The sequence below is a fragment of the Ctenopharyngodon idella genome, chromosome 5 (genome assembly GCF_019924925.1).
Source record: "Ctenopharyngodon idella isolate HZGC_01 chromosome 5, HZGC01, whole genome shotgun sequence".
Classification (NCBI taxonomy): domain Eukaryota; kingdom Metazoa; phylum Chordata; class Actinopteri; order Cypriniformes; family Xenocyprididae; genus Ctenopharyngodon; species Ctenopharyngodon idella.
Window position 1 is genome coordinate 41,002,777 of NC_067224.1, and position 13,990 is coordinate 41,016,766.

At 35.5% G+C, this 13,990-nt stretch overlaps 1 protein-coding gene across 1 annotated transcript in view; it reads left to right on the plus strand.

The window, feature by feature from the left end:
• tnks1bp1 (tankyrase 1 binding protein 1) overlaps positions 1-12,608 on the plus strand; it is a 31,687-nt gene extending 19,079 nt beyond the window's left edge. The window contains 7 exon segments of the mRNA XM_051892732.1: positions 3,977-4,086; positions 5,448-5,580; positions 7,986-8,151; positions 8,607-8,743; positions 9,776-9,924; positions 10,280-10,371; positions 11,640-12,608. Of these exon segments, the coding sequence (XP_051748692.1) occupies positions 3,977-4,086; positions 5,448-5,580; positions 7,986-8,151; positions 8,607-8,743; positions 9,776-9,924; positions 10,280-10,355 (771 nt within the window). The 3' untranslated portion in view covers positions 10,356-10,371; positions 11,640-12,608.
• Positions 12,609-13,990: the final 1,382 nt, after the last annotated feature.

A 13,990-nucleotide genomic window follows, 5' to 3' on the forward strand; every position in this document is an offset into this window, starting at 1 on the left:
TGGTGACTTTAATAGAGGTACATAATTGGAATATGACCAAATTCCAATATTAATCAGATTTTCATGTTCATTGGCCGATTCATTTCTGTACTCTTTTAAATCTAGTCCACTCATTGGTTCAACCAGAAGTTGAAAACTGATTGTGAGAGATATGTGTATTTTTACTGTTTTCAGATGTTTTGATGCCTTTTAATCCAAGCAAATTTCTATTTCATCTTTAGGTTTTTTTTTAGATAAGTGTTAACATGAATGATGAATGCTAAAACGGTAAGCTACGTTCTTGGCTGATGTCCAACGCAGTTGTTATAGTAGTTATGAAAAATGAAATCTTTACATTGCACAGTCAACATTATTCCATATAGTTGGAAACCATTTATCTTATCAGTTGACTACATGTATTTTGGTAAAAAGGATTGAACTTATTTCAGATAACTCTAAACACTTACTGTAGACTTTTGCTGTAGATTATTCCTGACAGCTGCGATAATAGTACCATATGAAACTGTCTAGTAATATTAATAAGTATTCAAGCTGTTATATTATTGCCTCTAAACTGATATAAAGTGAGTTAATAGCACTTATTTTTTAAGTGTTGTATGATTGGCCCCATTCAGTGTTATTTATATTTTGATATAGTCTTTGTCATTATCCTTTGGCACTTTTGGCACATATGTTTCTTAAACCAAAACATGATAGGTGAATTTGTAGTAAAATGTAAAACAATTGCCCCCAGTTTCCATTACTTCAAACATTAAAGGGATAGTTCACCCAAAAATGAAAATGATCCCATGATTTACTCACCCTCAAGCCATCCTAGGTGTATATGACTTTCTTCTTTCAGGCAAACCCAATCAGAGTTATATTTTAAAAACATTCTGGCTCTTCCAAGCTTTTTAATGGGAGTGAATAGTAACCAATATTTTGAAGCCCAAAAAAGTACATCCTAAAAGTAATCCATAGGGCTCCAGGGGGTTAATAAAGGCCTTCTTAAGCGAAATGATGGAAAAATATCCATATTTAAAACTGTATAAACTTTAATCACTAGCTTCCGGTAACGCCCGTCTGTGCGTTCACGAAAGAGTCGAGTTCCTGTGTCATGAGAAATCGAGTCCCTCCAGGAATCGGGTCTCCTTTAAGATCCAGGCGGTAATGCCTGATCAAAAGTTGTTATCGTGATGTCTTGACTAATTATAAGCTATTTCACTATTGTATGATGTTTACATTACATGATGTTTACATTACATTAAGTGTACAAACAACATGCTTGAAATGTGAAATAAATGCCTATGTATTGCATAATAAAACAAACTGGAAACAGATATTGGAAGCAAAAAACATACCTAATATAATATAAGCTAAGCTAGCAGGATAATCAGGTACATTTATGCTATGCTAGTACATAAGCTAACTAAAAAAACAGTAAAAATGAGAAATGCTTGATTTCACAACCTGTAGCTTCAGTTATATACTAGTATATGAACCATGTAATTTAAAAGACATTAATGGTCATTATAACGCATTTTAAACAATATAAATCATAATGTGATTTTGCAGGAATCGCTAAAAATACTACCCATTAAAAGTCTGTTAAACCAATGGGATTACTCTGGGTCCTAAAGGAGACCGAATTCCTGGGGGGACTCGATTTCTCACCACACCGGGGTTTGACTGGGCACCAAACTCAAACTCCTCCCACATTTGTCTTTAAAAATGTTCATTTTAGACTTCTAATTCATGACCGGTGTTTTGTGTTGCTCTATCCTCTACGCTTCCGTGTTTGTCAATATGTCATGTGTCAGGTCAAAGTTCACTCTTCCACTGGAATCAACTCGCATACGCAAGCCAGTGATTCTAGTTTATAAAGTTATAAATATGGATATTTGTAACGCATCGCTTCACTTCAGAAGGCCTTTATTAACCCCCTGGATTACTTTTATAATGGATGGATGCACTTTTTTGGACTTCAAAATACAACGCCCTATTCACTCCCATTATAAAGCCTTGGAAAAGCCAGAATATTTTTTAATATATCTCCGATTGTGTTCGACTGAAAGAAGATCATATACACCTAGGATGGCTTGACGGCGAGTAAACCATGGGACAATTTTCATTTTTGGGTGAACTATCCCTCTAAAATCATTACACACAGAACCTTTAAGAGCCTCCATCTCTGGACAGTATAGAAGAGAACTGAATCAGATCTGTATATTGTGATCAGAGATATAATCCACAAGTCATTTATACCGTATATGTACTGGATTGTCTCATGATGGACATTTGCTCAATGTCACACAGGATCTGTTTACAAGGAAATGTTTTGTTTCCTAGTAACGATTGTTTTACGCTGACATGTTTTGAGCTGCAGAGTGACGTGAAATTCAGAGGATCTCTTCTGTGTTTGTTGTGTTTATAAAGGACAGTTTCGCCCCTGTGACCATGTCAGCTCATTAAAACATGTATGCTTGAATTGTTGTTAGTACTTTTATGTTTACAACTGTGTGTGTGTGTGTGTGTGTGTGTGTGTGTGTGTGTGTGTGTGTGTGTGTGTGTGTGTGTGTGTGTGTGTGTGTGTGTGTGTGTGTTAGATGAGTGTGAGTTTTGCATTGTAATAATCACTTTTGCATGATGCACAATGAAAGGTTAACTATTTGTCATTCCTGCCAATAGATTGAAATTTCTGGCCAGAGATATATATATATATATATTACCATTATGTAATTAAAATGGCATTTTCTGTTTCTTCACTTGCCGCAATATATTTTCAATACATGTAAATTCTAGCCAGTTGCTAAAATGACATCTATCATAACATTGAGACCTGCAATTGTTTTGCTGTACAGAGTTTCGTTTCGGTGGCTTGTTTCCAGGAATGTGTCATGCCATAAATGTTCAGGAATTATGAAATGAAAAGCAACATTTTTGGCATCTTATCTGGATCTCTAAAGCAGGGATTCAAAGTTTTTTGTCAGCTGAACCCCTTTGATCTAGAGACTTTAAGAGAATATTTCAATAATTTAACAACACAATCAAAGGTTCATGGTTCTCTGATGTTTGTTAATAATCACATAACATGCACATAAATAAAATTGTTTTTTAGTAAGTACTTTTTAGTGTGTGTTTTGTTTAAACTTTTATTTGACTGATATTCTTCTTAAATAGGATGTTTGATTGTCTTTGATTGAAATTGCTCAGGCAGCTTTTGGTTGATCGTTCCTACGATGTGATTTAACTATGTGTTGTGTTGCAATTGCAGAATACTGCACCAGTCAGCTGACCATTTTATTTGCCAAACGGAATCTTTACTCATTTGCCACTTCGTTTGTTCATTTTGTCTTATCAGCCAGCTAAAGATAATAAACATGTCCTCATAGTACTGTATCGTAAGTCCTTCATACAAATGAACTCTCGTTTGAGATTATTATCATTAACTAAAACTTTTTTTTTTTTTTTTTTAAAGTTGGTTAATTGAAATACAGCTTAAATAAAGTAAAATTAAAATATTAGATGAAAACTTAAACTAAATGAAAATTAGCAAATTGCAAGTTTAAGCACTAAAATGATTAATTGGAAATCAATAAAACCTAAAACTGAAATAAAAATAGATTAAACCTAAAGAATATTTTTTTAAAACCAAAACTAAAAAAGATACATAACATTACATTACTAAAAAAAAATAAACTAAAGTTAAAATGAAAACTGAAAATCTAAAAATAAAAGCTAATTCAGAATATAATTGAAAACTATAATAGTATATAAATAATACTAAAGTAATTCTGGTTTGAGAAGATCAGCTCTGGTTTTGGCATGCTGTTTGAGAAGTTTGATCAACCTAGTGGATCTGGTTAAGCTAGTTAAGAAAGCCTGGTGGGTACACCAGCATCCACAACTAAACGTGTGATGTGACAACAAGCTGGTCTGTGGCAGAACTTTACTGTAATCTGAGTATTGAAGTACTTCTGTCTTTGTTTGCTCTCAGGGTCAGTTGAAGGACTGCGAACCTGAGGAAGATGGAGTTTTGGAACTGGACACAGAGAACCTGATCGATGAAACCGACGAACAAACTGAAAACAACGACACAGTTGATGGGTAAGACATTTCCATAACATGACTCGTCTCATCATTCTCACTGCAGCAACAAACCTTCAGTTGTCTTTTGAACATCTGAGGATGGCAAACAGAGTCTATCACATGCCACTTTTTCAGCATCAGAGCAGTTTTGGTGACATACCAACTCAAAGTAGCAATGCTACTGACATTTTCAGAGTCTCGGCTGTTTTTAAAACAATGTTGCTTTTCCGGTAACAAGCTATTTTCATTTCCACTGGTGTCAGGTGACAAAATTTCTGTGTTTTTACATATGGTGTACAAAGTCTTACGGTCGAACGAGTTATTGAGGTAATAATAATCAAAGTCTAATGAAATGCCCTCAACTAACATTTCTGCAAATTGTTTAGTTTAGATGATTGATTCATTTCAATATAGTTCAAAAATGGATTTACTGAGTAATCATTCAGTAGTAATTCATATATCATATTTTGTTAAATGCGGCTGTTTATCTACATGCTTACATTTAAATGACATAAATTAGCCTTTTATAGTTATAGTGTAAATGTACATGTTCAGGTTTGATGTGGTCACTTTAATGGGGGTCCACAAAGTAATTGCATAACTTCAAAGTTAGTTGTTAGGTTTTTGTAGGAGCTTGTAATGTAGCTTGACTGAGTTTAGTGTCACCAACACTGCATTAAAGTTACCTTCAGACTAACCATTACACTACTGTTCAAAAGTTTGGGGTTTTTAAATTAGAAATTAAGAAAATTAAGAAAAAGAAAGTGATACTTTTATTTAGTAAGGATGCATTAAATTGATCAAAAGTGAAAGTAAAGACATTTATAATGTTACAAGATTTCTATTTCAAATAAATGCTGTTCTTTGGAACTTTTTAGTCATCAGATAATCCTGAAGAAAATAATTCCTCAGAAATATGAGGAACAACTTTTCAACATTGATAATAATCTTGAACAGCAAATCAGCATATTAGAATGATTTCTGAAGGATCATGTGACGCTGAACACTGGAGTAATGATGCTGAAAATTCAGCTTTGATCACAGGAATAAATTACATTTACAATATGTTCACATAGAAAACAGTTCTTTTAAATTGCAATAATATTTCACAATATTATTATATTATATAACTGCAGTTTTAATCAAATAAAATGCAGCATTGGTGAGCAAAAGATACTTCTTACAATAACATTTAACACAGTAACTTTTGAACGATAGTGTATATTCATTTAACATTTATGTCACTGGTTGCTCATTTGAGTTTTATGGATGTCAGTTTTGCTCAGACTGTCCCCTAGTGGTCATGAAGTGCATCAAAGTTTAGTTCTCTCACTGTAGAGTTATGTGCAGTTTGTTTTCATATGTTTTTATCTGTTCAGTGCTGGCACAGAGAGCAGAATCAATCTAGCCCTGCAGAGGCTGACTCGGGTTAGACAGCGAAACAAATCTACTGATTCAGACAGGACAGACATCCCGGCTGAGGAGGAGCCCGAACCCCTACCTGTTCTTGAGGTGCATTTGAGTTTCATTGAATTTTACATAATATAGTTTAATACAGTGCCTATAGAAAGTCATCATACCCCTTTGAAATAGTTACTTTATTTGTTGTACAGCCTGAAAAAGGCATAACAGGGTCCCGGGGTCGTTATGAGTCCCCTGAATTAATACTTCGTAGAGCAACTTTTTGCTTCAATTAATCTTTTTGGATATGTCTGTACTATCTTTGCACACCTAGATTGGGGAATATTTGCCTGAAAGAGAGTGGCAATGGACCGCTCTCTTTGACAGCCCATTCACAATTTTTTTTTTCCACAGAATGGATTTAAAAGGATAGTTCGCCCAAAAATGAAAATTATCCCATGATTTACTCACCCTCAAGCCATCCTAGGTGTATATGACTATCTTTTCTCAGACGAACACAATCAGAGATATATTTAAAAACACAGGTGTAATTTGCGGATGGGACATGTCCCCATAACTTTTTGCGACGGCCAATATTGTCCCCACCACTTTTTGAAACATCTCGCGGCACGGATGTATACTAATACAAAAGAAACATCTCTAGTTGATTAGCAATTTGTTCATTTGTGTTAAATAATAGGCTATCTGACGCAGGGTTCTCTTGGCGCTCATGCACACTGCACAGTCTTCACATGGACGAGTGCTTCAATCTCGCTTAACGCTATTGCAGCCGAAGACTTTATTCGTTCCGGTGAAATCACAAAACAAAATGCACAATAAACGTGTCCCTGCTCTTGATGTACAATCACTGATGAACATCTTTGGTTTTAATGAGAAAAAATTAAAATAAATTAAACGAGGGCGGATTAGAACTCAGAACCTCTGGCACGCTGAACATAAATTCTACCTCTAGTCCATCAGGACATTCTAATATTATTTGCGGATCCACGTATTTATTGGCTAATGTAAATACTCTTGAGCCTAACAATATATTGTATTATAGTAGATGTAAGGACGAACTATCATATTAAACATGAGGTCTATGTCAATAAATTTTGTGCATTTATTATTGTAATGATACAAATACAATACACCCACCCTACCACCACACACATTCCGGTCCCACCCACTTTTTAAAATACAGTTTTAAACGCCACTGTTTAAAAATATCCTGACTCTTCCAAGCTTTATAATGGGAGTGAATGGGGGGGTGAGATTTTGAGGCCCAAAAAAATGCATCCATCCATCATAAACGTAATCCATACGGCTCCAGGTAAAGTGATAAAGTCCTTCTGAAGTGAAGTGAATAACTAGCTTCTGGCAAACGGCCGAGTAACGGTGGAAGAGTAACCCCTGACCCAACGCATGACACAATGACGAATGTGGAAGCGCAGAGGATAGAGCAAAACAAAACACCAGTCACAAATTAGAAGTCTAAAACGAGAATTTATAAAGAGAAATGTCGGAGAATTTCGATATAAGAGAAGAGGAGCTTGAGTTTGTTGCACAGCCCTATTTGTTTGAACTGCGAGAGGCGTCAAAAAGATTATGATACTCCTACATCCTGCGTCATACATCGCCATACAATGCCAGGCGCGACGCAAGTGTTTTTTGCTAGTTTCAGCCTGACGCAGTCATCATTTTCACGTCCTGCACCACGTTGTTTAAATAGTAAATGCACTTGCACTCATTTGTGCGCCCATGGGCGTGCCGGTCTGAAAACGAGGTGTGTTCAGGTGCATTGTTGGCGTGTTGCTATTTTGAGGAACTGAAAACGACTGCGCTACTGACCAACTGAAACCTGCTCTAAAGTCAATGACGCAGTATTTTTTTTTGTTATTTAAAGGGCGCGTTAGTAATATGCGCCTATAGGTGGGTGCACAACGCACTACACTCTGCTTGTTACACACACAGGGATGCGCCCTATGTGTGTAAAATATTAAAATAAAAGGATTACAATGTAAAAGATTATTATTGTATACACAAAGATAAAAATGCTTTGGTGGAATCCGGCTTTTCCTGTAGATGGTCTGCTTGCGCGCTTTAACCTCGCGCACGAGCAGATCCGTTTCCTCACTAGAGAAGCGTTCAGTTTTTCCGTTTGCAAATTCCGCCATGTAAATAGCGAATCCGCCATGGCGCGAGCACAACTGGGTTTTAAAGGGAATGGGAGACGAGACTCTGGTTGGTTAATTGCACGTTACGCCCAAAACACACCCATTACTCATTAAGAGAATAGGGACAACCCTTTTAGACCAAGTTAGACTTAATTTATTCTATTTTCCAGGGTGTAATGTTACAAAAGGTAAAGATTTTCACAGGGTATGATGACTTTCGATAGGCACTGTATGTATTGTATAATATTATATTTTATTGTATTATATTATATGATATAAAAGTGTTCCTTGTGCACCTGTCTCATTGTGTATATTTCTGCATGTTAAATGCTGGATCAGTCTGCAGCTCCTCTGCTGGACTCCAGCATTTTCCGTTCGAAGGTTGATCTAGCAAAGAAGCGAAGCATAAAGCGTTCCAGGCCGACACGTGCCGTCCGACAGAGAGACGCCCTGCCCGCGCTGACAGAGGGAACGAACCCTGACTGGAGGTTCTGCGACTCCACAGGTGGGCTCATTATATACGCTACCATTCACATGTTTGTAAAGAAGTCTCTTCTGCTCACCAATGCTGCATTTATTTGATCAAGATTACAGTAATATTGTGAAATATTTTTATAATTTAAAACAAATGTTTTCTATTTGAACATCATCATTACTCCAGTCTTCAGTGTCACATGATCCTTCAGAAATCATTCTAATATGCTGATTTGCTGCTCAAGCAACATTTCTTATTATTATCAAAGTTGAAAACAATAGTGCAGCTTCATATTTTTGTGGAAATCGTGATTTTTTTTAAATCTTTCAATAAAAAAAATTCAAAAGAGCAGCATTTATTTGAAATAAAAATCTTTTGTTACATTATAAATGTCTTTACTGTCATTTTTGTTGTGTCCTTGCTAAATAACAGATTTCATTTCTTTAAAAAATCTTACCGACCCCAAACTTGTCGATCTATTACAGATGCAAAAGATCAGCGTTCCAATGGAGGGGACTCAGAATCAGAAGAGGAGCCGTCCCGGGACGTCACGTCCCCTCCAGCCCCCAGCCAGCCGAAGAGAGTCCCTATGTTTCCTGGGATAAACCCTTCAGCCCTCATGGTAGAGCATCACACAGATCTTTAACACTTTATGTGCCTGCTGATGAGACCAGTATTGCTGGTTTTGTATATGTCAGGTTTTAGATGCTGGTTAGCGTTAGGTTTAGGCTTGGTTCACTGGAAAGACCTTACTCATCAACAAACTTCTACTAAATTCAGTGTAAACACATTTACAACTTGAAAGAAGTTTTTCTGCTCACCAAGGCTGCATTTACTTCATCAAAAATACAGTAAAAACAGTAATATTGTGAAATATTATTACAACTTAAAAATAAATGTTTTCTATTGTAATATATTTTAAAAAGTAATTTATTCCTGTGATCAAAGCTAAATTTTGCTGCTCAAGAAACATTTCAAATTATTATCAATGTTGAAAACAGTTGTTCTGCTTCATATTTTTGTTTACATCCATTTTTAGTGCAATTGTAGCAGTACTAACATTGTTTAAAATGATTTCGCTATACTAAAGCAACCTATGTAAAGTCTTTTAGTTGAAAAATGCTATTATTTGAAAATAAAATAACAGATTTTTTTTATTGTTATTTTCTTTTTAATGTTGCTGGAATATAATATTTTGGTAACACTTTATAATATGGTTTCATTTGTTAACATTAGTTTACTACATTAGTTAACATTTAATTTAAGCATTTAATAATCTTTGTTAATGTTCGTTTCAACATTTACTAATACATTTTAAAATAAAATGAATGCATTACTTAATGCACTGTGAACTAGCATGAACAAACATTGAACAATAGTATTAACATGTTGCTAAACACATATTGCTTATTGTTAATACATGTTAGCTAATTCATTAATTAATGTTAACAAATGAGACCTTATTGTAAATTGTTACCAATATTTTTAATATTGGTTTGTGGCTTTGGTAGTAAACCTGCACCAAACCAGCACTAACCAGCATAAACTAGCATAAAACATTATTTCCGTCTCAGTCGTTTCAACAAGGTTGTCTCTCCAAAATGAGTCCAAGTTCTGTGAGTCATGCATTTCTTCATGTATTCTTTCTCTTCAGGCACAGCTCAAGCGGAGAAGTGGAGTCATGGAAGCAGACAGTTCACCAGAAACACAGACGCCTCCGTCTGTCCCCACACGCTCTCCCCGCACTCCCACCATGGCCCTCGGCCCCAGAGTGCTGCCCCCTGTTGACGCCAAGGACAGTGGGTGAGTCTTTTCTTCCCTATTGTGACGTATATCTGAGTGAAATGGCTCCTCGAACAAGAACAAATGTAGGGCGGGGCTTGATTTTGTCCATGGGGAATTGTTTGGATAGTTGTGGTTTGCATTTATAATAAACACTGCAGTATTCCATTAAAATATAAGAATTGTACATTTTGATTTCATGGTGACTTTACATAATTCATAATTATTTTTAATAGAACGCAGTGCAGATGTGAGAGACACATACATTGAACAGCATACACATTTCAATATACATTGAAAAAAGTGCATTCTGTTGTAACAGTAAAGATGGATGGATGGATGTAATTTGTAATAACTGTGATTTGTTTAAATCCAGGTCCGGCTCTTCACCTTCATGGCTGCTTGAGCTCAAATCCAAGAAACGAACGAGTCAACCTGAAAGTGAAGCATGAAGTCTGTGAATCTCAGGTGAGTGTGTTTCCAGAAATCACGCCGTCCAGTTCTTTGATTCCCCCCAGGAATAATGAAGTGTCCTGAATTTTTCATTCTGTCAGGCTCTTCATATATAGAACCTTTTAGGGGTTCCCATTGTGGGATCATATTATGTAATTAATTCTTTTTTTAAATTCATTTTTATCTTTAAATCAGGGCCGTAACCACCATAGACATTGAGGGGGACAAGTCGCTCCCAATAATTAGAAATGGGCAAATTGTCCCCCTAAATATTTGAAATTCTTGCACTGCTCTGCTGCACTTCATTACGCAGCCCTCTATATGTTGTTAGGATAACAAAAAGGTATAAAAGTTACATTTTTAGTCTGATCCACCTCATTCAAAGTAGGCGGGGGTTTACTGTTCATAGAAGCAGAGCACAGTGTTGCCAAGTCTGCGGTTTTCCCGCGGAATTGGGCTACTTTAACACTGTTGCCACGAGTTGTTTTTCATGTCTGCTGGTTGAAGCGACCCCAAATAACATGATTTTTAGCCCCTGGAATGCGAATTTTACCAGGGGAACCCTGCCAAAAACTTGGATTTTACCCCCTGGAATGAGATTTTTACCGGTTGACCCACCTGAAATGCGATTGGGCTAGTTTTGGGCTAGCAATTGGGCAGGTTTTTTAAACATCAGTTTAACTTGAAAGAAAATTAGGGAGATAAGATGTAAATAGTGAAACATTTAATACATATCAACTGAAAAGAAACGGTTTACGTTTTCGATATATTGCATACATTTGTGCATTTTTTAATGCAAATGAATGCAAATGATTATTTCCCAACTAGAATTAGACCTTGAATTTCCTTCACTCTTCTATTTCTTTATGCTTTATAAAAAGATTGGTCCACCCCAATGTTCAAGACATGATTATGACCTTGACTTTAATTTTTTTTTAATTAAACAGCTTGTAAACATAGCCTACTTTATCACCAGAAAAAAACTGAAATAATCCGTTAAACATGAAAGTATTATGCAATAATTTAAGACATTTCTCCTTATGTAGAACATTTTTGGTGTAAAGGGTTCTTTAAAAATTGAGTCAACAACAGTAAGATTCTATATAGAACCCCGAACTGAACCGTGTAGGGTGGAATATATGCGTGTGTTGCTCCCTTCATCCCCAGAAGAGGGTGACAAAATTCACTTTTAGATCACTTTGACTTTTTTGTAATTTGGTTGCAAATGTTTCTTGTTCCAGTTTTTTTTCGAAGGGCGTTTACCCTGCTGTCTTTCCTCACAGGTCTGATGCAGTTTGTTGAGAGGAAATCCTCTGTGTGATGCCACAAAGATGCCAAAGGAACCGACTTGCATAAATGAGAAGTGCAATGAGCCTTTCATTCTCATACCGACTGATTATCAGATATTTTTCGAGTATGTGTCCTGGACTAAAATGTTTGTAGGCTTTGCCAAGATGATGTCCTGTTATGCACCTTTTTACTTTCACACGAAAGTCTGTCATAATGCCGAATCATAATCAGCACAAGATGGTGTCTTTGAAAAGCATGAGCTGTTTACTATAAGTCTTGGACCAGTGGGGAATTTTAATTCTGTTTACATTTATTAATTTAGTAGATGTTATTATCCTACATGAGGATGGATGATAAAACAAGCAATTCATCTTAAGAAGTCCATCCTCTGTCCATCTCTCATCATGGGAAAAGCAGATATCAGTATAGCTTCATGCTACAATGCACTTTAAATGAGTCAGACCACTGGAAAAGGTGCCTTAGGCATTTGATTTGCATATAAAACATCCATTTTCTTTCTTTTAATTGTTTTTGTTCTGTTTACAATATGTTCAACATGTTATAAACATCATTGGATGGTAATTTGATCTTGTTTACTTTTATTATCATTTTTAAATTCTTTTATTCTCTGTATTTTTAAAGTTAGTGAGCAGAGAAGCATAAGCTAATGTGCTTTAATTGGGCTGATTATCATTTACGATGTTTTATTTTGCATTGTTGCCCATGTCCTTACAGTCCTGCCAAGAACACTTTTACAAAACACAAATCAGAGTTATAATAATGTATAATAATAAGTTTTGTTTGTAATTGTGTTCCTTTTGAATGTCTTCAGCTGTGTAAATTGCTGCTCGAGGAAAATGTTTACCTGTTTAATGTTGGGAAACGGTTGTTGTGTTTTATAAAAAAAAATGAATTATGATTTACAAGGGATATCTTCATTAAATATTTTTTCTAAATGGGAAGCAAGTTTGTCTTTGTATGTACTTGATTGTGTGCCAGGACTGAGATATCAGTAGATACACGCACAGCGGTGTAAAAAAAAAAAAAAAAAAAAAAAACCTTTCTAAAAGTGAATTTACAGTAGGTCAGTGATAGAAAGAGAGGTTTGTGTTTGGAAAATGCAGTTACAGGAGAATTAGGTGAAGAGTGGGAAGTCCCATGGGCTATTCATTTATTTCCATGTATTTTAACTTACTCTGGATAATATTTTGTGGAAAAAGGCTGTATAAAAAGTTTCTGAGTTACAAGTTTAGGTCTTAGACACTTGCTCAGTAGGTCGCAGTGAGCTGTAAGGTGTCTAATAACACTTTATCATTTTAATGTACATTGTGTGAATCATACATAGGCCTAGCTGCTCTTTCAGTAGTGTTTTAGCACAAACTTTGGTGTCTAATTTAAACTGAAGTAGCAGGAGGGTTAGATGTTGTTAAACAGTTCTATAAAGATCTGTACAGTTTATTGATATTCATTTTTATTTATTTAAAGGTACAATATAACTTTTTTTGTTCAAATGTAAATAATGAGTCAATACATCATCAATCCTTCTTCCAAAACATGTTTTTGTCTTCCCTGATTCTCTATGGTAAGACTATTATAAGTGTTTATATTTTAGACCGGGCGGGACGGTTTTCGCGGGAAATTGCGTACATACGTCACTTGCCCGTTGTCACAACGAGCGAGAAAGGTTGACATGGAGCCGCTAAATCACCCGTTTTTAAAAAAGTGATGGGGAGATGGTGTTTTTATTACTCAGCAGGTGAGTAAGGTATTTTATTGAACAGATAAATCGCTATATGTAGCTCTCTAACAGAGTTTATTGTAAAGCATTACCTATCCTGAAAGGCTCATTTCATTATGGTTGTTGTAGAAATTTATTTTCATTGAAATAACGTCTATTTATGGGTAAAGCTACATTAGCGTCTTCAGCTAGTCAGCTTCATTTGTTTTATGAGCAGTAGGATGACTATATTCATCCGCATAGTCACGCGGTGCCGAAGCACAACCAAAGCAATGCTCTTACGCAAAATGGATGCAGTTTTTTGTTTTTTTAACTCCTAGAGGGCCAAAAGTTCCATAATGTACAGTTTAATTTGTTTTATTTGCTTTGAACAGGTAATTTAAGTACTTGTAATTCACTGAAAAAGCTTATTGTTACCTCAAGATCATACTTGATCTAACACATAAAAATGACTTTTGTTTGTGTAAACAAATTTGTCAGGGTGAATTTACAGTGGCAGCTTTTTTATTTCCAACCAATGTGGACCATTATTATGAAGTACTGCCGTTCAAAATTTTTTTTTTTTGTTTGTTTTTTTTCTGAAAGAAAAGCTTTATGCTCACCAAG